The 21,566-nt window shown below is 39.0% G+C and overlaps 1 protein-coding gene across 1 annotated transcript in view; it reads left to right on the forward strand.

Annotated features, from left to right (window-relative positions):
- Positions 1 to 21,566, forward strand: part of sh2b3 (SH2B adaptor protein 3) — a 76,776-nt gene that overhangs the window by 44,706 nt on the left and 10,504 nt on the right. The window contains 2 exon segments of the mRNA XM_036143902.1: positions 14,953 to 15,054; positions 19,458 to 19,546. Coding sequence (XP_035999795.1) covers positions 14,953 to 15,054; positions 19,458 to 19,546 — 191 coding nt within the window.

Consider the following 21,566-nt stretch of genomic DNA (forward strand, 5'->3'; position numbering starts at 1 on the left):
GAGAGTCTGACCGGAGCATTTCTGAGCTTTTTACCGCTCTCAGCACCGGTGCTGTTGCTCCAGTTTTCTGCTCGTGGTTCTTCTTGCATTCATAAAAGCAAAAGTCACAGAGATGTTATGATGATCCATGGATTCCCCCCCCCCCCCCCCCCCCCCCAGCTCTTAAATTTTTGTTTTGTATCAATCCCAATGCTAAGTTGTCATAGTACTGAGGTAGTGTTTTTCACTGCATCATCGACAAGTGGTTATAGTGTTAACTCACCTGTGTTTCTGTTTTAAAGAAGTACAGGTAAGTGCACTGAAGTTTTTATTAAGCACTCTGATTCATTTGTATTTCCGCATTGTAATAAATTTGTATGTTGAAAACTCAGGTTTTGTGCCATAAAGTATGCCCGAATAGAAATACATATAATGCAAGGGTTTAGGAGGCAGGAGGATATAATGCTTAAAGCTAATATGCAACTATGCTTATTATTGCTTTCCTGCTTCTAGTGTTGATGCCTTGCTTGTCTATTACATTCATTCTGAGGGTGAAAATTTCATTCTCCCTAAATTTCCTATTAGGAGATTTTTTTTAATTAACTCACATTAAATAATTAGATATTTAATTAGATAAAATATTGAAATGCCATCTTCAACTCTGCCTTTTGATATTCTGCTATCAAATATTTGTATAGTCTAACTTTATATTTTTACCCATGCCTGTTCCCTTCTTCCTTTTTTTTTCTGCCCTGTCAGGTTTACTAATTGATGTGTACTTAACCACAGCTAATTCATTTACGAGGAAATGCTCCCATTTCTGTGAATCTACATTTTGCTGTCTTAAACTTCTCATATTTGGCTCATATATCAGTATTTCTGAGAAGTTTGGAAGGAGGGCAGTGCAAAAAAAGTGACACGTTTCTTCATCACAGAAAGCTGCGTCTGTGACAGCTTCTGACAGGTTTCCAAGAACACACTCATCTCTATCAGAGTTGGTAACCTCGCCACTAGTGCGCTCTGTGTGTGTGCGCGCTCTGCGAGCGTTTGTGTGTTTCCCACATCCTCCATGATGCCACAGATAGTTTATTTTGAATGTGATCAGCTCTAGTCATCTCCAGGTTGCATTCGCTCCACGTACTTAAACATACTATGAGCTAGGGTGAGTAAAAGCTGCTGTGGGAGGTTTTCTCAGCGCAGAGATGGTTTTTAAAATGGCTTATTTGGCTGCAAATGGGCTGTTAGGAAGATCAAACTTGAAACTAAACGTCCGTGCTCTGCACAGCTTCCACATCAAAGATGATTTCGTGCATTTTAATGTTTTATTTTGCACATAACCCAATACATCTTCATTTATTGGGGCTGTTTTCATGATCCGGTCAGTGAAGAATACTCTTTTGATACGAAGACCCCAATGCAGACAACCACAAAGCTGAGTCGAGCTGGGATCAGGGAACTGAGGATTGTTTATCTGCATGACACAAACAGGTGGTCAGGTCGCTGCAAGAACGGAAAACGATACCAGCTGCTGCAGATCACTGCTATTAGATGCCACTATTGATGTTGAATCTACATGTGCTTAAAAGGGCAACATGGCAATATCTTTATTCATTATTTCCTTGATTTAGAGCAAACTATAGGCAGATTTATTAACAACAGTCCTGAAGCATGGGATCCAAAACTTTATTTTGCACATAAACAACAAACTGCGCAATAGCCTTGATTTCAACATTGAGACCAACACCTAGAGCTCGGTCAATGGTATGTCTCTACATAGCCGTTAATTACACATTGCTATTTCCTCTACATTTAGATAAAACACATCTGCTAGCGCTATTTGTGGTTTTAAGTCGACACCGAAACTCAAAGACCACTTTGATTTGGTAGAATAAGAAAAAAAAAATCATCCTTTTTCAGCTTTGATGTTTGGGTAATGCCTTCAATATGCATTAAAGGCCTACTTTTGTTCATTTGAGAACTGAAAAGGTAAAAACTGAGAGAATAGACTCTGAAATGGTAATCAGTGTAAAGGTTGCGTGCCTTTTGTTTATCTGTATAACAAAAGCAACAGTTTAAAAAGTTGTGCATTCCACCTTGTCTTCTGATACAATTATCTAATGTAAGTAATAAAACCCAACCAGGTCTAAAAATGAGAACAAAAATGTACATTTTAGAGAAAACAAATCCCTCTCACACTAGAACGCCTTTTTACTCTTGCATTTCCAGGCTAATTTCATAGTGATTTCCAGTTTGTGCATCAATAAACTAAACATTAATGTCAGCAGAACAAATATGTAACATGGTGCAAAGTAATGAGTCCAGGTGGATATGAAGTAGAGCTGCACAATATCTCAGAGGACTGCTTGTTTACAATATTTGGTGGGATACTATATTTTATGCATGCGTCCAGATTCTGCATGCCAGTAATATTTTGGACAGGTTGTATAGACTGAATGTATTTTTTTTTTTAATAGTCGGAAGTGCTAAAGTTTACAAAGACTGGAAAAAAGAGAATCAGTAATGTGGTTGTTTATTTTAATCAATATCATCATTTCAATATTCACCAATATTATCGAAATTACACGTTTCTGATATTGTTCTGCAAAGGGGGCTGCATGGTGGCACAGTTAGCTCTGTGTCCTCGCAGCAATAGGGTCCTGGGTGCGAATCCCAGCAGTGAGGTCTGCATGGAGCTTTTATGTTCTCCCCATGCATATACGGGCTCTCTCTGGGTACTCCAGCTTCCGCTAGCAGTCTAAAACCATGACTCTCAGAGGAAGCTGGTGTAAATTGCTCTTAGGGATGAGTGTGTGTGTGCATGGCCGTTTATTTGTGTGTGTTTCTCTGTTGCCCTGTAAATTAACTTTTATATAGCAAAATGACACTTCACATGAGTGTCGTTTTTCTTTTAAATTAAAAGTACATTTTAGCTTGGCTAAACAGTTGTCCATGTCGGCAAAGTTGCACAAGCAGATCAAAATCTATGCAGAAATGGACCTTGCCTTAATCTGGTCTATGATATGACTTTTCTTTTCAGATCATAATGAAGCTAGTCCCACAGACAAATTGGGCCCCAGAAATGTAACTTCAGGTCAAGTTTAATTTTATTTCTTGACATTATGAACCACTTTTGTGTTTTATGGTGATCTAATGTTAAATATTCCATGGATTTCTACTGAAGAAGATCAGTGCAGAGAATCAACCGCCATGTCTGCAGCAAAACAACAAAAGCAGTGCTTGAACGATCCCCACCTGAAACCAGGGGAAGTACAGACAGATGTGTTAGTTGCTGCAATTGAGGTCACGGCCTCCTCTCATGGGTGGCTCCCTGTAGTCTTTAACTTTTCTTTGTGTGTGTATTTGTGTTGGAGAAATGCACATACTCCTTTCCAAAACGTCTCCAGGGATCATTTCAGAGTCTAATGTCAGCCCAGCACACACGCACACAACCACGCACCCCGGACAGCGCTGGCTTCGGTGACCCTCGGAGGGATAGAGGAATGTCGAGTGTCAGTGAGTTGCCTTTGCAACGGCCTTGAGAAAGGGACCCTGGGAAGATCGTTTTGGACTCCAAACATCCTGTGTGTCACCCGAGTGTGGGTGTGTGCGCTCGAACTCTAGATGTGTTTGTGACTGTGTGGGTGAGAGGTTGAATAGCTGCATCTGTGGACGTGTCTCTATTTGTTATCAAATGTTTATGCTCGCTGCTGCCTTGTGCATAAACCTGTGTGAAACACTTCCTGCAGACACATTTAGAGACTTTAACTCGATTCTATTTAATTAAAAAAAAAATGTTACAATAAACTGGAAAACTGCTCCTGTTTTACTGTTTGAAGATTGTAGTTGCTAAAAGACAAAAATTTGCCGTTCATAGTTTATTTCCTTGGTTACCAAAGTGGAGATTATATTGTCACAGTGGGTTAGTTAACACCAAGCTGGAGGGTTTCTAGATGCATCTATATAAATTAAAGGCAATATATATGTTTTGCTAATAATGTATTTTTATGTGGAGTAGTAGCCATCAACTTCTAATGTTTCCATCGTTGTTTATTTATGGCTTATGGGCGAGTTTTGTATTTCAGCCAGTGATATTTGGGCTCTCAAGACTGCAACAAGTTTGAGAACTCCATGTTTAGTCTGTAGTGGATCCCCCCAAAAATCTGCAAGATTAAATAACTCTAAATGTATGTACAAAAAAAAAATGCCTGAAACAACTGTAAATATTTTTGAATTTAAAATTAAACAGTGAAGCTATGCACAAAATTATACATCTTAGAGACAGAGATGAATCAGTTATTGGGCCAAAGATCGTAATGGACAGTTTTTCCTTGATTAACTTTCACCAGTAATCAGCAGGTCAGTTACTAAAAATAAATAAATAAATCTTTTGTTTTCGTAATTCAATAAATGCATCAAAACTAAAACCTCCCACCATTTTCAGCCCATAATCACATCAACCAACAGCATGTACTTTGGTGATCTTTTCTTTGTTAATTTACAGATATATTCATATATTTATATTTGTATAAATATATGAAACACTAATAATCTCCATGAAATCCCTCACCATCAACCGTGCTTTTGGCATCATGTCTTTTTCTATCATGTTACAAGTTTTTGCGTAATGCCCTCATCAGCGTAAAACAATCCCACACACGACCTCCATCATGATTTTTTCTTTTACAACTACTGCGGTCTGGCTCCGCTTTAGAATGACTGGCAGCCCCCCCTACTGGATGGCGGCCGTTGTATTGCAACAGTGATACACATGGACGTTTACCACAATGCACAAGCTCAGAAGCAAATTTTGCACAAACAGGGAATACTGAGCGAAGGAGAATATTCAAGCCTTTTAGTTTTAAGGGATGGATGAGCGAGGATGCAGGCTTTGTTATCACCGTTGCTTATCTGCGTTTCACATGTACGATATTTGTCTGCATTTGTGTTTGAAGTCAAAGCGTAGTAGTGAAAGTTGAGTCAATCTGAAAAGATGAAGGAGTGGAAACTGAAAAGCCAGAGCGGGTTCATATAATTACTTTAACAGTCACACCATCAGGATGTGTCTCTGAGCCGATCTCAATGACCATCTCAGTTTTTCTTCCTGTTACAGAACTCTATCTTTTTATCAGAAGATCTGTCGTTTTTTTTTCTCTTTCATAAAAATGTAAAAAAAAATTACATATAAAAAAATACAAATTCCTCAATCAATAGATTAAGTACTCTTAATCCTAACAGAGAATGGAAAAGCTTTCAGGTTTGAGGTCTTCTTGAAAACAGTGGTGAAACCAGAAAGAGCTGTTAGTGAAGACGAGAATGAAAAGCCTTCCTAATTGTTTTACTACATGTTTATAGACTCAGGATGCTTGAGTAGGTCTGGATCTGTATGCATGTTTTTGCATCATCCTGTTTGCTGGTGAGTGACATTTTTTGGAATATTAGAAAAAGTAGTAACTGTTGCAAAATATCACTGTTGCCATGAAGTAAGAAGGTTCTGGGTTCAAATCCCATCCTGGGTTTTTTTTCTTCATGGAGTTTGCATGTTCTGCCTGTGCATGCGTGGGTTTCTCTCCGGCTCCAAAAACATGACTGTCAGCTTAACTGATCTTCAAATTGTCCTTAAGTGTGAGTGTGTGGGCATGGTTGTTTGTCCTGTGTGTCTCTATGTTGTCCTGTGATGGACTGGCAGTCCCCCCCACCCACCATGCAACGCTGCATGGATTAGCAGGTATAGAGAATGGATGCACAGATATCCGTCACGTTCATTTTGCAAATTTTACTTCTGTGGGGTCATTTTCATGCCTTTATGTCCATTGGGCATTTGTACCTTTGCAATAATGTATAGAGCTGTACATTTATAATACAATCGCAATATTAACATATGCAATCCATGCAGCAACACACTGCAAAAAGGGAACTAAAAGTAGGTAAAATCCTCTTGAAATTAGTGTATTTTTCATTGATTTGAGTGGTTTGCCATTGGAATAAGATTTTTTGCACTTAAAATAAATAATAAAATTCCTCCCCATCCTCTTATTTCAAGTGCAGTATGTCTAATGATCTTATTTTAGGGGTATAAATTCTCATTCCATTGGCAAATAGTCTTATTTAGCTGCTCGAATCAAGGAAAAATATACAAATTTTAAGAAACTTTTACTAACTTTTAGTTCCCTTTTTACAGTGCAAAGAACTTCTTGGATGTAGTAATATATTTCATCTGAAATGAGGTCAGAATTTGCATGGCAATGATATATGTAGGTAGATAGATGGAATTGATAGAGAAGGGTTAAAGGGTAGACCCACCATACAGACTATAGATAATTAAGTCTGAATGAGTCTCTTTGCATGGAGAAAAGGTTAATCGTAGGCCGTAATTACACCCCTGCTTCCTTTCGCGCTATTCCGTGTAGTATGAGATAAGTGTTGCACAAACCTCTGTCAGGTTCAGTTCACAATTCTTAGTTTTGCGCGGCCGTTCTAACAGTTTCGGCCATTGTGGATATGCACTTCCCTATGTTGTGTAAAGCAACACAACAATTACTGCTCATCCATTATTTTACCCCACACGACCTGTCGCAGCATTTCAGGCGTAGCATATAGAGAAGCTGGTTGCCTTCGTGTGCCGGGGAAGGTAAATATTCAGATGGTATCCTCATTGACTTAATTAAATTAGGAGCCAATCCACGTTGATGCAGCAGTAACCTGGGTTTGTATGACCCTCAACCAGTTGGATTATTTGTGCGTATGTGTAGTCATCGCTATATAAGCGTGTATAATGTGCAGAATTGCAAAGCACTGCTTTAGTGCATTGTTTGACCTTGCAGGGTGTCAGACTTTGCTTGAGGTTAATACATCTGGCTAGTTGGGAGGACTTTCCTTTCTAACTCCAAATTTTGTGTGATAATTTTCATGCCTTTTATGTCTCCATGTTAGATGTTTTCAAAGCATCACATTGCTAAAAAAAAATACCCACTTCTACGTGCTCCATACAATGGTCTGATCAGCCTTTATCGGCTGGAGTGAGAGTCTTTGTGTGCATTTTCTTGGCAGGACTATTAAAGACAGTTTGCTATAATAGGAACTGTGCTGTAAGCTTGTGCTTCAGCTTCCCTGATGAAGCTGATTCACAGAAATCAGACCGGTTGTTGCTCAACCACTCAAACATCTGCTGAATGTTTTTTTTTTTTTTTGTCTTCTGTCGCTCTCTCTCTCTCTCTCTTTTCTTTTTTTTTATCTGTGCTTAGCCTCAAATGGTTCCTCAAAGAAGCTCTTACTTGTCAGAGACTCATTCACATTCTTACAATAAACGCGCCTGAATGAGTCACTCGGCTCAGACCAATGCTCAGTCTGAATGGGAGCGGCGCGTCTTATTAGAGGTCACACATCCGGTGCCGTCGTTACCGTAAAGATTTCAGGTCGCTTTTGTTGATGGTGCTGCAACAGTGAATTACCCGCTGTTTTCTCAATGGGCTGTTTAGGCTGAAGATTGTGCAACTCTGGAAACTTTCCTAAAGCTTCGGCTTTAAAAAAATGCACACTCTGCTTCTGAATTATTCTGTCCGGATGCGAGGTTTAGCAGTCAGTCCTATTTCTGCAACCCATGTTAGCATTATTCTGGCATGGCGCCCTCTGCAGGCTATGTGAAGTATAACTGCTCCAGTTCTGCCCATATTAAAAGGTAAACAGCACAACTTCTACAAACGAGGCTATGATCCCAGTCTAATGAGTCAAACCTCTCAGCCCATTACTGTAAACTTTTATTTTTTTTTTAATCTACGTTTTATTTTGTAGCAAAATTATACGTGTTCAGGTTTTGCTGCAACCGAGCAGCTTCCCTCCTTCAGTGTATTGTTGATTTTATCTTCTACTTTTTTTTTTAACATCTGCATGAGTATTTCTCTGAAAGCCTAAACTGAAGTTCAGCTGTAGCAGCAATTTTTGGTTCAGGTTGACTCAGAAATCACTAAATGAGTCACACTACTCTCCCTTTTGTGTGTCAATTTGTCCTCAATCGATAATATTAGTTGCTGTGGTTGAATCGCAGAGCTTTGAAAGTTACGAGCGAGGACATAAATCGTTCTTTTGATGTGTGTGAGAGAGAGAGAGAGAGAGAGAGAGAGAGCCCTCCTCTGGCTGTTTTAATGTGTGTGCAGGATTGACATTCCTCAGGCTCACACACTGTCACAAAGACTCAAACTCATCCGGTGCACAAATCCCTGGAATCTGTCCTCCCTGCCCTTTCTTCTGCTCTCCGTCTATCTCTCTCTCTCTCTCCCGTCCAACATGTCTTTCACTGTCTCGTCTGTTTCCTTCTGCTGCTGCTCATCCCCTCCACTTGTTTTTTTTTTTTTGTTTTTTTTCCCCTCCTGTTCTGCGTTCTTGGTTTTGCTGGACCCACTGGGTTTGGTCTTGGCAGCTTGCACTGTACACTGTGTTTGTTTGGAAGTTTAGTTCGCATTAATGGATCATAGTTTAAGTTCATTCATGTTACGAGACGCCATGTTTTCAGATGATGCCTTTCTTGTTGTGCTGAACGCTCAGAACGCTTTACAGCCACATGCTGCTGATCGCACTCGCCAACGTTCACATTCATACACCGATACGCTGGAGCTAAGTGCCTTGCCCAAGAGCACGTTGACATTTGAGTGGGAGAAGCCACACCCGGCCGATGGCAAGACCACTAGTCTACCAAATAGGTCACCGTCGCCCCATTATAAACAATATGCTTGTTTATTTTTAGTAGTTTTCACATTGTAAAAAAATTCTTATAAAAACAGAACCGGAAATGCTCGATACAACATTTTTTTTAATGCACAGTGTTATATATAGTTAAAAACAAAAAAAAATTATATATATATTTTTTTCACTATAGCAAAAAACAATAATTAGCGGACAATTCAACCCTCGTTTAGAGAATTATCTAATTTTAGTGTCACTTCCTTGTTTGGCAAAAAATGTAGACAAGATAACGCTTTGATTCAGTTTCAGTATCTTTCAGTTTGGGCTTTTGACTCAGTTGTGCGATTATTGCTTATTTTAATATAATTGCTCTTTTTTAGAGTGCCACTGTGTCCTCCCATTATTCTGTTAATTTGTTGACGATATAAATAAATGTTACTACTGATGGAAATGATCATTCTAAATTTAAATAAATCGTGATTAAAAACAAACGAACATGGATCTGGCACATGTAAATGTGCAGTTCACTGTAATTTCTGCCTTTCTGGTGATTTTGCATTGGGTTTTTTTTCTAGTGAGAAACTACAGCAGCAGGTTAGGTTGCTACAGGTTCCTACTTTTTTTTTTTTTTTAACCATCACCTGTCTTATTATTGGCCACATTGACTTCCAATGTTTTAATAGCTAAACTGAGAAGTGATCAATGGGGGGTGAGGGCACTGGTTTGTTTCGCCGCTTCACTATTTATTAGCCAACTGAGCTGTGAGCTGATAAACATTTCCTTGCCAACAAGACACCATCATTGGGCTGTCTGCGTCTGCGAAGCTGAAGTTTTAACAGATAGCGTTAGCTTATGTCGTCCAGGAGGTTCCCTGCTTCACTGTTGCAGATGGAGGAGCTTTACTGGACGTTTACCTCGCTCTCTCTAACATCAGTGTTGTAGCATTAGCTTAGCATGTGCCATCATTCAGCATTTTGTTTTTTCTTTTCTGGCTGCTTTATAGTAAAAGTTCGTCCAGACAACACTTTTTTGTTTGTCCTGTCGATAAGAAAGGTTGTGTGTTTTGTTTCTGGATGGATTTAACATGTTTACAGTGTTTAAACTTTCAGCAGACCATTGTTGAGGTTGGACGGATATAGGGCCACAGAATGTCTCTATTGGGTCGGAAGAATTTGGGTCAATGTGAATGACTCAGTTTGTCACACTGCAAAAACAGATCTAAAAATAAGTAAAATGTTCTTAAAATTTTTGTTTTTGTCCTAGGTTTGAGCAGGTAAATAAGATTATCTGCCAATGGAATGAGTATTTTGGCCCCTAAAATAAGATAATTAGACATCCTGCACTTGAAATAAGATGGAGATGAATTGTTCCTATTTTATATGCAAAGATCTTATTCTATTGGCACATCATCTTATTTACCTGCTCAATGCAAGGAAAAATACACACATTTTAAGAATATTTTACTTATTATTAGTTCCGTTTTTGCAGTCTATAAATGAGTATCTTGGAATATATATTTTTAGAATCGACTATGTTGAGATTTTGATTATGCTGAAAACCTTACACATAACCTTGCATATCAAATGACATACGGCATACATTCAAACAGTGGGTACAATGTCTCTCCAGTGCAATAAGCCCCATTATTGTTCTAACACGTAGGAGCAGAGCAACAACCCTCCATCTCTGAATGAAGCGATCCATTTTCAGTTGAAGACTTGCAGTCATTTGTTCCATCATGCCAACCTGTTTTAATCTGTTTTCATTGACACATGGATGGCTTTTTAATGGCTTTCCAGTACGGCGTTATTCTCTACTTCAGTTATGAAAGGTTTCCACAATATGTACACTATATTGCCAAACAATTCATGTAATTCAGATGTTTGAATGACTCTCATAGCCACAGAGGTATAACATCTGGGACCTGTCCCAACTGCTTCGACTAACATCTGTGAAAGAATCAGATTTCCAGTCTAGTAGTTTCAGGACTCCATCTTTGCAAAAAGTAATTTCCTTGCTACTAAATATTCTATAGTTAGCTGTTGGTGGTATTATAGCAAAGTCGAAGTAATGGGGAACAATAGCAACTCTGCCATGTAAAATCTTCATGGATACTGAGGCATATACTATACAGATGCTAGCAACTTTCTGCAGAGTCAATGGCTACAGACCTCCAAACGTCATATGGCCTTTAGATTAGACCCAGAAAGGTACGGGGGGAGCTTCATGGATTGGGATATGGACTTTAGATCAGTGAAGACATGCTCTCTGGAGTGATGAATTATGAGACTCTGTCAGGAGAACACCGCCTCCCTGACTGCATTATGTCAAGTGAGAAGTTTAGGGGTTATGGTGTGGGGCTGTTGTTCAGGGGTTCTGCTCGACCCCCTTAGTTTCAGTTCAGATCAATTAAATTTTATTTATATAGCGCCAATTCATGAAACATGTCATCTCAAGGCACTTTACAAAGTCAAATTCAATCATATTATACAGATTGGGTCAGATTATAGTTTCAGTGAAACAAACTCTTGATTCCAACTTCGAGGGAACAAATTAGAGACAGACCCTACCTGTTCCAATATGCACAAAACCAGAAGACGGTACATAAAAAGAGGGATGAGCGAATTTGATGTGGGGGTGAAAAAAAACTTTATTGGTCTGTACAGATTCCTCACTTCAACCCGGTAGAACCACTTTGGGATGAGCTAGAACAGAGCCCATCTCACAGAGAGGAGGTCAGACTGCTGGACAGTCTCTTCTTTTATTGAATTGAAGTAAGAATCAAACAGAATCAATAGGGTCAGACATTCCCAAAAATTAATGCAGACAGGTAAATACCTTTTTTGAAATATGATCAGTTTTAAATTTTATATCTAGTATTTAACAATAGGGCTGGGCGATGTAGCCTAAATTCAATATTGCAATATATTGAGCAGTTCACCACTATAATGATAAATGGCCGATAATATTTTTAATTGTATTGTAATACCAAAAGTACCAACATGGGCAAAATGATGTTGGTTATTGTCGAAAATTTCGGTATCGGTAAGTTCTCGGTTTATCACCCAGGCCAATCTAGCAATAACATTGTAGTAACAGGGCTACAATTACATTTTATATGTTTCAACTAATCTTTCATTCTCCCATGTTTTCACCAACGTGAGGAGACAGTACAAAGTGTTTTGAGGTGCCTCATTTTCACTTTCTGAGCTCTGTATTATAATTAACAAACAATTCTGAGTGCAAACTTATTCTTTATGGGTCGTTATGGTTTTGGATCTGGATTTTTGTAAGCTTTGTTTTTTTTTTTTTTCCTGCAAAACAGCTGAGGTAAAATGTGAATTTTACCTATATTAAAATATAGTATCTGGGGAAAAATCAAATACTGTGTGATGACTGAATTAAAAGTTTTATTTTTCACGAACTGAACTTGGGAACTGTTCTTGTGAAGGATAAACATATTGTCTTCGTAATATAGCTGTAGTTTCTGAGAAATGATGCTAGTAGAATATTTAAATTACCATAACAGACTTTGATGTTTGCTTTTAACATATCACCCACTCGCCAGCTGTTTTTCTTCCTCCCTGTTATCTCTGTCGTCATTAATTCTTAATAAAACCGTTTTAACTACAGTTGTTTCACTTCTCTGGTCGCAGACCGTAAACTGTGTCAGAAACGGTGACTGAAATAGCAACAGTTGTAATTTTTCTGAGGAACTTCACATGTGAAGCTGCTGCTTTGAAGCTAGAGAGGAATCAAGGTGGAAAAAGTGATCTTTAAACTCAGACTTTACCTAAAAAAAAACATTGGTTTGTCCAACACATATCTGCATTTATTGTTTCTTATTTTTAAAGACTACTTTATAAGAAGAATACACACATAAGCAATGCTTCAGACTACATGTGATGCTATGTGTTATATTGCACTCTTGGCAGCAGTATCAGTGCGATAAAGGCGTGATTAGATGTAATATTTTGTATATAAATATATATATTTATATACAAAGTATTATATATGACTGCAATGAACCTGGAATATATCCCTGGTGCATGGCATTCACACTCTTCATGTTATTGTCTCATGCTAATGCAAAATTTGGCCAACTGAATAGACCGGAGGTGGGAGGATTGTGAGAATAAAGTCATATTTTTATGAAAACAAAAAAGTGCAAGAATTACTAAATCTTTTTTGTACATCAGCATTGAATCCTCTTGCGACCTCCACTTTGGGAACCACCATGATACTAAGACTAGCAGACATGCTGAAGCTCACTTAGAGGATTGGTTTCCCTTATTGCAATATTAAACAGTACTAATAAAATCACAGTTTTGTTGCATATTTTTAATAATATTTCAATTTAAACTTTATTTCTAATCAATTGTATTCCAGACAAATCCTTTAGTACGTGGTTTACAAAGTCGTTGATTTACTACTGTCTTTAAGCTAGAGGTGGGCAGTATAGAATCACAATATATTAGGTGTGTGTTAAAAAAACTAAATTTTCTCATTATTTCCTAAAAATCGATCCATATAACCAAAGATGGATTAAAAAAATGCTTTTCTACTGTGAAATAAAATATGTGAGGTGGCATTTCTGACTAACACTTCAGGAGGTGAATTTTTAATGTCATAATTTTTAATAATGCACCAGGTTAGTTTTCAAATAGCAGCTGTAGATATCTCTGGTGTCCTCTCTATTTTTCCCTGGATCTGTTTGGGTTTTCTGCCCCACAGCATGTTTGTGAAAACAATTGTCTCAACATTCAGGGCGAAGGTTTGCCCCTTACAGTCGCCATTAGCTACCACTACTTTATCAATTTGCTGTTGAATGTCAATATAATACTAGTGTCACTATGTTGCACAACTACACAGTCATGTAATTCAGAGCTAAAAAAATGTTTTTAGTACAATCAATTCAGTTTGAGACCGGCTCGAAAATAAATGATTCTAAATCTCAAGAATTGGAATTTAATCAATTATTGAAATTTGAATCAATACCAATCCTTACGATATATTGTGGTTATGTTGCGATAACGATAAAAATTATGATAAAAGATTATTTACAGCTTCTTGCAATGTTTTTCAGGCAACTGTGTGACTGGCTGTCAATTATAGCTCAATAAGCACAAATACTGTCCTTCAAAACATTTAAAATGTAACGTATATTAAAACAAAATTCAAAATATGTTTCATTAGGACACTGGTTAGAAAAGTGTTATTTTTATTACCTAACTGTACAATGCATTTAATTATATTTTTGACTTTATTTGCATTTATTGATGCTCTCAATAAACCAAGAGTGGAGAAAATAGCAACATTTTCAGACGTCACTAGTTGGACTTTATTGTTGTTAAGATAAATCCATCGTAAGAAAACGATAACAATAAAACAATATGGTAAAAATGATAAAATATGATAAAGGCCCAGTCCTACTTTAAGTTATTGGCTCAACTAATATTATTTCTGGGGATTTGAAGGGTTTTTGTGTTTTTCTTTTCTTACGGTTTCTAGTAGTTGTACCTGTTTAAGGGATTTTTGTTATGGCCACTCTTTCTTTCTTTCTTTCTTTCTTTCTTTCTTTCTTTCTTTCTTTCTTTCTTTCTTTCTCTCTTTCTTTCTCTCTTTCTTTCTTTGCTGTCTGCTTGATAATCTTCTTGAAGTTTGACACCATGTCAGAATACCCAGACGTCATTGTTTTTGCTCCAGGTGAAGCAGACAACATGACCGGCCCTCATGTCTCATCAATTTATTCAAACAAACAGTTTGTGCTGGGTAGGCCAGACCTTGGAGCTCCGCCACCAGAGTTAGTTATGCTACAAGCGACCGCTTTGTTTTTGACTGAGGGAGGCTTTAGAGGATCAACAGTCGCACATTCGCTCGAGTAAACACATCAGACAGAAACAGCCTCTGTATTAAACCCCGAGCCGCCGAACATCTGGTTCTTATTAATTATGTGTTGGGACACTAAACTGTTTCTACACTAGCCACTCCTTCGGTGTCTTTAACCTAATATCTATCAGTCTGTTGTCTCTAATGCGGCAACTATTAGTTTGTGGCTTTGATATGTCTGGCCTGTGATATCGCCACAATAATTTTTTTTATTCCTATTCGGAAAGAGTGCGTTTTTCCAAAAAACACACCGAGACATGTTTCCGGGTCATTATTCTTTTCCCTCATTGTTTTAATCTGCTGTTTGTTGTTTCTCTACGCCCACATGCGACGCCGCGTGGGATAAATGTCCAGTTCGGTTTGGAGAGTAACGACGTCCTTCTCTTGTTTTTTTGTTTTTGTTTTCAGGCCTCCAGTCCCAAACTGACGACTCACTGCTCAGATATCCAAGAAGTCCGTCGCTGCACCCGACTGGAGATGCCTGACAACTTAAACACATTTGTTCTAAAGGTACTCTGCAAGTTTTCAGCTCGCCGCACACTTTTTTTAAAATTTAGCTACAAAAAGGTGCTGGGAACTAACCTGACCCTAGCCAGATGTATTTCGCTCCGCCTAGCTCCACTCACATCCATCTGGGACCTCTCCATTGGAATTGCCTTTATTGAAGGCTGGACCTTATCAAAAGTCCTTGCATATGATTGGATAAGCCACTTGTCTGTCATCTTTATCGACGTGCTATTTCAACCACTCACACCGAAGCTAACCCGCGACGCAGGAAAAAACAAAACTTTTTTTTTTTTAAAATGTGTTTGCGGCTCTAGTGGCGCGTGTTTTATTGACAGTGAGCTGACAGGTAGAGGGGGAAAGACAGGCGGCAAAGCGCCGCGGGTCGGAGTCGATCCCGGGCCGACCGCGTCGAGGACTAAAGACCTCCTAACATGGTTCGCGCTAACCGCTAACCGCCCCGGAAAACAAAACTTGCCAAATCCAGTCAGGAGAAGGGCGAAAACATGGTTTCCACCAACAAAAGCCGTCAGAGCCATTCTCTGATGTTCTTTTAATGAAACAATATTAGGTAGATTGGACAACACAGAAGAAATAGCAGCATCAATGTTAACGCTTGCTTCCTCGATGCGAGCCGCCATTGTTGTCTGAATCAAAACAGTCTCACGGTCGCTTCTCCACTACGTCACATCTATGAAACTCCAGCCCTGCGTCCTGATTGGCTAGACAATAAAGTTGGTTGAAGAAATCACTCTCTATGGGAGATGTCCCAGATGGATGTGAGTGAAGCTAGGCGGAGCGATATCAATCTGGCTAGAGTCAGGTTAGCTGGGAACTTTCTCTGTTGAAATGTGCAGTTTTAGTTTGAATGCAGAGGGCTTCGGCTGTGCTGTTGGATTGTAGGTATATTTATTATAAACATATCCAGATAGCATTCTGTCGTTACTGTTTCACACAATAGAAAACTGTCTAGCGGCTCTCATTTGTCAGTGGCTGCATGGCGGCACGGTACGAATCCCGGGGTATTTCTGGATGGAGTTGGCGTGTTCTCTCTGGGTACTCCGGCTTCCTCCCTCAGTCCAAACACTGTTTTTGTGTCTGTTGGATTTTGATTTTAGAGTCCTGAACCTTTTTCTAGATGGAGGTGAAGATAAAAGAACGCGTCTGGGGAGACTGCAGTCTGTTGCACCATTACTGGCTTACTTTTGGAGACAACGGGCGTAAATGCCAGTTAAAGAGGGCAGCGGTGATCCAAGAATGTGTTCTGCTGACCTCACCACCCGCTGCGTGTTGTTCTTCTCTTTAGAGCAGCTGGAGAACCACACATTGCAGCGATACACCAGGAGGCTCTTTATCACTTACCTGTAGGAGTTTGTGAAGCAGCTGGTGAGGAAGGTGGTCACGGTTTAACTTCTTTGTTGGGTTTTCCCCACCTGGTGTGAAATGTGTGTGTTTTGAAGGGACGTCAGCAGAGATGCGGATACCCAGGAATCTGTAAATTGTCACCTCTGTCAACCTCCTCGCCTGGTATCGAGAGCACGGCGTGTGTGCGGTGCACTTATGATTTCCTGAAGTCTGTAATTACATGAGATGTTGAGGTGCAGTTTATTTTTACAGCCCCAGCAGACAGGACGAAGGTGTTGGTGGACTGAAGGGGGGAATAGTCACGCGTGAATATTGAATAGATGATGGGGCTGAGGACACACCTCCGGGGTGTCCTTGTGTTCAGGATGAGGGTTGATGTGACGTGTTTACTCATCCGGAGGGTCTGCGGTCTGTTCCTGAGGAAATCCACAGTCCACCTCCACAGTGAACTGCTCAAGCCCAGGTCGCCCAGCTTATTAGCCAGTTTAGGGAGAATAACAGCGTTAAAGATGGAACTGAGGTCCACAAACAGCATCCTGACGTACAGTCGCTGTTGTCTGTCTCCAGCTGGGTCAGAGCTGTGTGAAGAGCTGGTGTTAGTTACTGTGTCCTCTGTGGACCTCTTTGTTCAGTATTCAAACTGATGTTGGCCGTGGTCAGCAGGGAGAGTGATTTTAATGTATTTTATAACATTTGGTGATGATTGTGGGAGAACTAGGCGATGGTCATTCAGACCGTTAACTGTGCTTTTTAGCACAGTTTTTTTGGGTATAGGAATTACTGTAGCAGACTTCAGGCCTGTGAGAACAAGGAGGTGAAGTAGGGATATGTTGAAAATGGTGGTGAATATGGCTATTGGCTGGGATGAGCAATTTCTGAAGATCCTTCTGACGATGCCATCTGGATCAGCAGCCATCATGGCGTTGACTCTCTGTAGGGCGTATCAGACACTGAGCTATATTATACACTGGAGTGCTGATTTTGCCGAAAAACTGAAGTCACTGGCCGCCATCTTGCTACTCCCTACTCTCACAGAATCCCATAGGATTTGGTTGCAACATTTAAATAAATAAAATCCAAAATATTTCAGCACATGACTTTCTCAGTACTCGATAGTTTTAGAACATAACATAAAAGTAAATGGTATTTGACATTTTAAAAGTTTTAAGCCCCCCCTTAACATCAGAAAATCCTCGTTATTCGATGCTGTAGCGCACATATTCCCTAGTTACTGGGGGGAAATGGGGAGTACCAATATGGCGGCTGGTGGCTTCAAAGTGACTCGTTCTAACAGCCGGCGATTAGCACTCCAGTGTATAATATAGCTCAGTGATATCAGATCCGGTGCTGGGTCAGCTGTAACGGCTCCTCCTCCTTTGCCTCCGCTGGTTAAAATGTGGGTCAAAGCGAGAGAGAAAAAGTGGTTCTAGTGACAATTGCCTCGGTTACATCCCAAACCCTCATATTACGTGTACATATCAATAATCACCCATTGATATTACAGCTATTGCACATTACATCAACCCTACACCAGAGGAGTCGCACATCCAGTATTTAAAAACTATAAAATTCATTTTTAGCATTTTTTTTTTTAGAAAAAAGGAATAAAGTAAACATCAACACTGTTCCCTATTTGATGCTGAATATAAGTAGCCTGCATAAAGCCCCTAAAGGGGAGTTTCGCTCTCCACTGTCGTTAGATGCATGCCCGGTACGAGAGATTGCTGCAAAGTCAACGACACAATGCAAGCAACTGTTCACTGTCGCTGCATGAGCATCCAGGAGTGAAAGTCGAGGCTCGATGCAATCTGCTGGATTTCCTTAGATAGAAAACTTTTACCCAATTCGAATATCAAATTTAACTGCATTGTTTGACAATTAGGATCAGCTGAATGTATGTAATTTGCTTGGAATCTGTCTGTATCTGTCATAGATTTAATTTACTTTTATTTCTATTTTTTTGTAACGTTTCGTGAGATGACATGTTGTGAATTAGTGCAATAAGAATAAACTGAGTTGAACTGAATTGAAGTTTATTTTTAGAAGTTATAAAATCTTTATTTAAAAAAAAAAAATAACATTTGCTTACACGTGTATATATAAATAAAGATGGTCCTGCCCAATGAGAGTTGCTTCCAAGCAATACTTCTGATATGGTCTGTATAAGAAAACCTATTTTTGGCCTTTATGTCTTCTTCAATCATAGTGTTTGGGAATCCAGAATAAATTTCACTCAGATCCAGATTTGCACCTTTAAAGGAATGTAGATGGAAAAACATTGTATGGACACTTTATTCCCTTTCCTATTGTATTATCCATTCATTCATTATTTTATTCTTTCATCCATCCATCTGTTTTTTTACCCATTCATCTGTTTTTTTTACCCATTCATCCATTCTTTGTAAAATGTAAAAAAAATAAATTGAAAAAAAGCATTGCTTTGTTTAACATAAAAGCCATAAAGTCCTTGTAAACATGTAGCAAGTCATTGAAAGACATGGAAAATGAGATGGAGACATTTAATAATATACATTAATACATTTTAAAACAAGGTTTCTTCCCGATCCGCTCTGCTTTAACCTTTGAGCCGCAGCATGATTACGTATATTTCCTCAGACTGCTTCTTTTTAAAACATATAATCCCCACTCTTTGAGACCAGGTTTAATGAATCTTCTTGTTTTAGTGATTTCCTTAAATTTCTGAAGGACATGGTTGACGATTATCGAAGCACCTGAATATCTTACAAACTGAAATAAAAGCTTTGCACAAATCTTAAACTGTGGGGATTAAAGTCCAGAGCAACAAACCAAACTAAAGCCAATAAGAGTTTTTGTTCACGGTAAAGATACAAACTTAACGATGCATGTGGCTTGGGGCTGTCGTCGCGCTCTGTAATATCACGCAGTAGGTAATAAGCTTCAGAAATAAAAGCTAGAAATCACAAGGGTTGCACGCATCTGTAACATATTTCCTAAATGGAGAAAATATATCACGCCGTCTCTGTTCATGCGAGACATTTCGAATCCCTTTCTTGTTTCCGCAGGTTAATCGAGGGAGTCTGATATTTGAGACGGACAACGACCAGCAGGTCAGCTCCTGGACCACAGAGCTAAAAGAATGCATCAGCAACAGGTGAGGAACACCCGAACGCAGCACAGCGTGCGCCACCATCGCCCGAACACATCTAAACCTTACATATTTAAAATGTTATCTTTATTTTTAGTAAAAAGCTTTTAAAACATCACATCAGTAACATTCCCACCAGCTTTACGCCAAACCTTTCAAGCTGCTCTAATGCTCTCTGCATATTTCATCGCATGCAATGTACTCCACTAAGTGTAGTTACTTTTGAGATAAATTATTCAGACGACAAGGATATGACACGTTCCGAGCATTAAAACCCACTGTGTGTCGTATCGCGTGTTTGGGATCCTGTGTTTTGTTTCTACCGGAGCATCTCAATGAATTCTAATATCATATAAACAGTAATTTAATTCAAAAAGCACATTTATAGATTCATCCAAACAGCATGAAGCAATTCAAGTATTATTTTTGATGATTATTGCTTACCATCTAATATTCTGCTTAAGAGAATATGAGAATTTTACTAAAGACCAGTTAAAATAATTAAATCTTTAATAAGGAAATGTTATTTTATGGGGAAGACAGCTTCCCTGACCGATGTCCAGCTGAGCTACAGGGAGGACGAACCAAACAACGTCAATGCTAAGGAAGCTGGTAGCTGTATCCATGCATGTTAGTGGAAAGTTGAGTGGAGGGAAAAATGTGACAGAAACAGGGATAACTGCATCTTGACTGGATTGTGAAGCAAGCACTGTGAGTTTTTTTGAGATTTCCAGAATTTGTTAGAGATTACCAAGATGTGTACTGTAGCTAGAGTCAGTGTTTCAAAGGAGTGGCTGTTCATATGGCGTTTGACAGTGATGATATCACACTGCAGGAAGTTTATATAATACAATTATCAGCTTTCGGCCAAAACGGCAATATTAATATTATATATGGAGCCCTATCGGTGCCTAACGGTATTTATATTGCACTTTTCAGTAGCCATCAAAGCAAACTGGGCTTCCTGGACATCAACAGAACCACATGGAGCCTCCATGCCACGCCGCATTAATGCAGTAATTCATGCAAAAGGAGCCCCAACCAAATATTAAGAGCATATACTGTACAAATCATGGATTTACTTTTCCCAAGGCTAACATTTCTCTACTAAAAATCATCTAATGATCTCATTTAATATTCAAATTTTCAATTAAACTGAATTTTATCTGCAAGTAATAATCATTAAAAGTAAATGTATAACTCTGTGTGCATTGAATCTATAAAGTTCTCACTTTCAAAAGTCATTAACAGACGAATTAAAGCTTATGGTGCATTATGCGGACTTTTACCCAATCTACTGTTAAACTGTAGTAATTTCGAGACGTGCGATGGTTTTATAAAAACAGGATTTTTTTCCCCCTTCTAAAGTTTTTCACGCTGATGTTCGTCCTCTTTGCACGCCTGCTCTTCCTCACGCAGCGTTTCCTCCTGACACCAGGAGCAGAAATAACTTGTTTTTCTAATGCTGGCTGAGCTCGGTGTTTACTCATGCTGAGGTATGTGTTTGCAAAGTGAAAGGCCTCCTCAAGGTGTGCGTGAGCACAAGCTGGCGTGTGTGAGCACTTGCTTGAGTGCTCTTGTGTCCGTTTGTCCGCGCATCGGTTTGATTTGTGGCTCTGCACACCGGAGCAGGTCTGAACTTGGTTCTGTTTGGAATATTTCTGCAGCCAATATTTGGTTTAAACCTTTTAAAAGTATCTTTTATGAAAAGTGGATTGTTGGAGCTTGAAAGACGGGGGGGAAACAGCGGCTCTTTAAACCGGACCGGGGGTCAGAAAAGTGAGAGCTGTGTTTGCGGATCCAGGCGGCGTCGCTCTTACTGTCCTGGTTTGATCCTCGTTAGAAATCTTTTCTGGCTGAAGCCGTTACACAAAAACAACTTTTTCCAAATTTCCTGATTGCTTTCTGATAATAAAGTAATTAAATGCTTTATTCTAAGGTTTTCAGCTTCTCTCAAAAAACCTTTTGGTTAGTTAAGATTTTTCTGAAAATGACTTGATTTAAAAAAACTGTTTATATCCTAATT

This window comes from Fundulus heteroclitus, chromosome 12 (genome assembly GCF_011125445.2).
Source record: "Fundulus heteroclitus isolate FHET01 chromosome 12, MU-UCD_Fhet_4.1, whole genome shotgun sequence".
NCBI lineage: Eukaryota > Metazoa > Chordata > Actinopteri > Cyprinodontiformes > Fundulidae > Fundulus > Fundulus heteroclitus.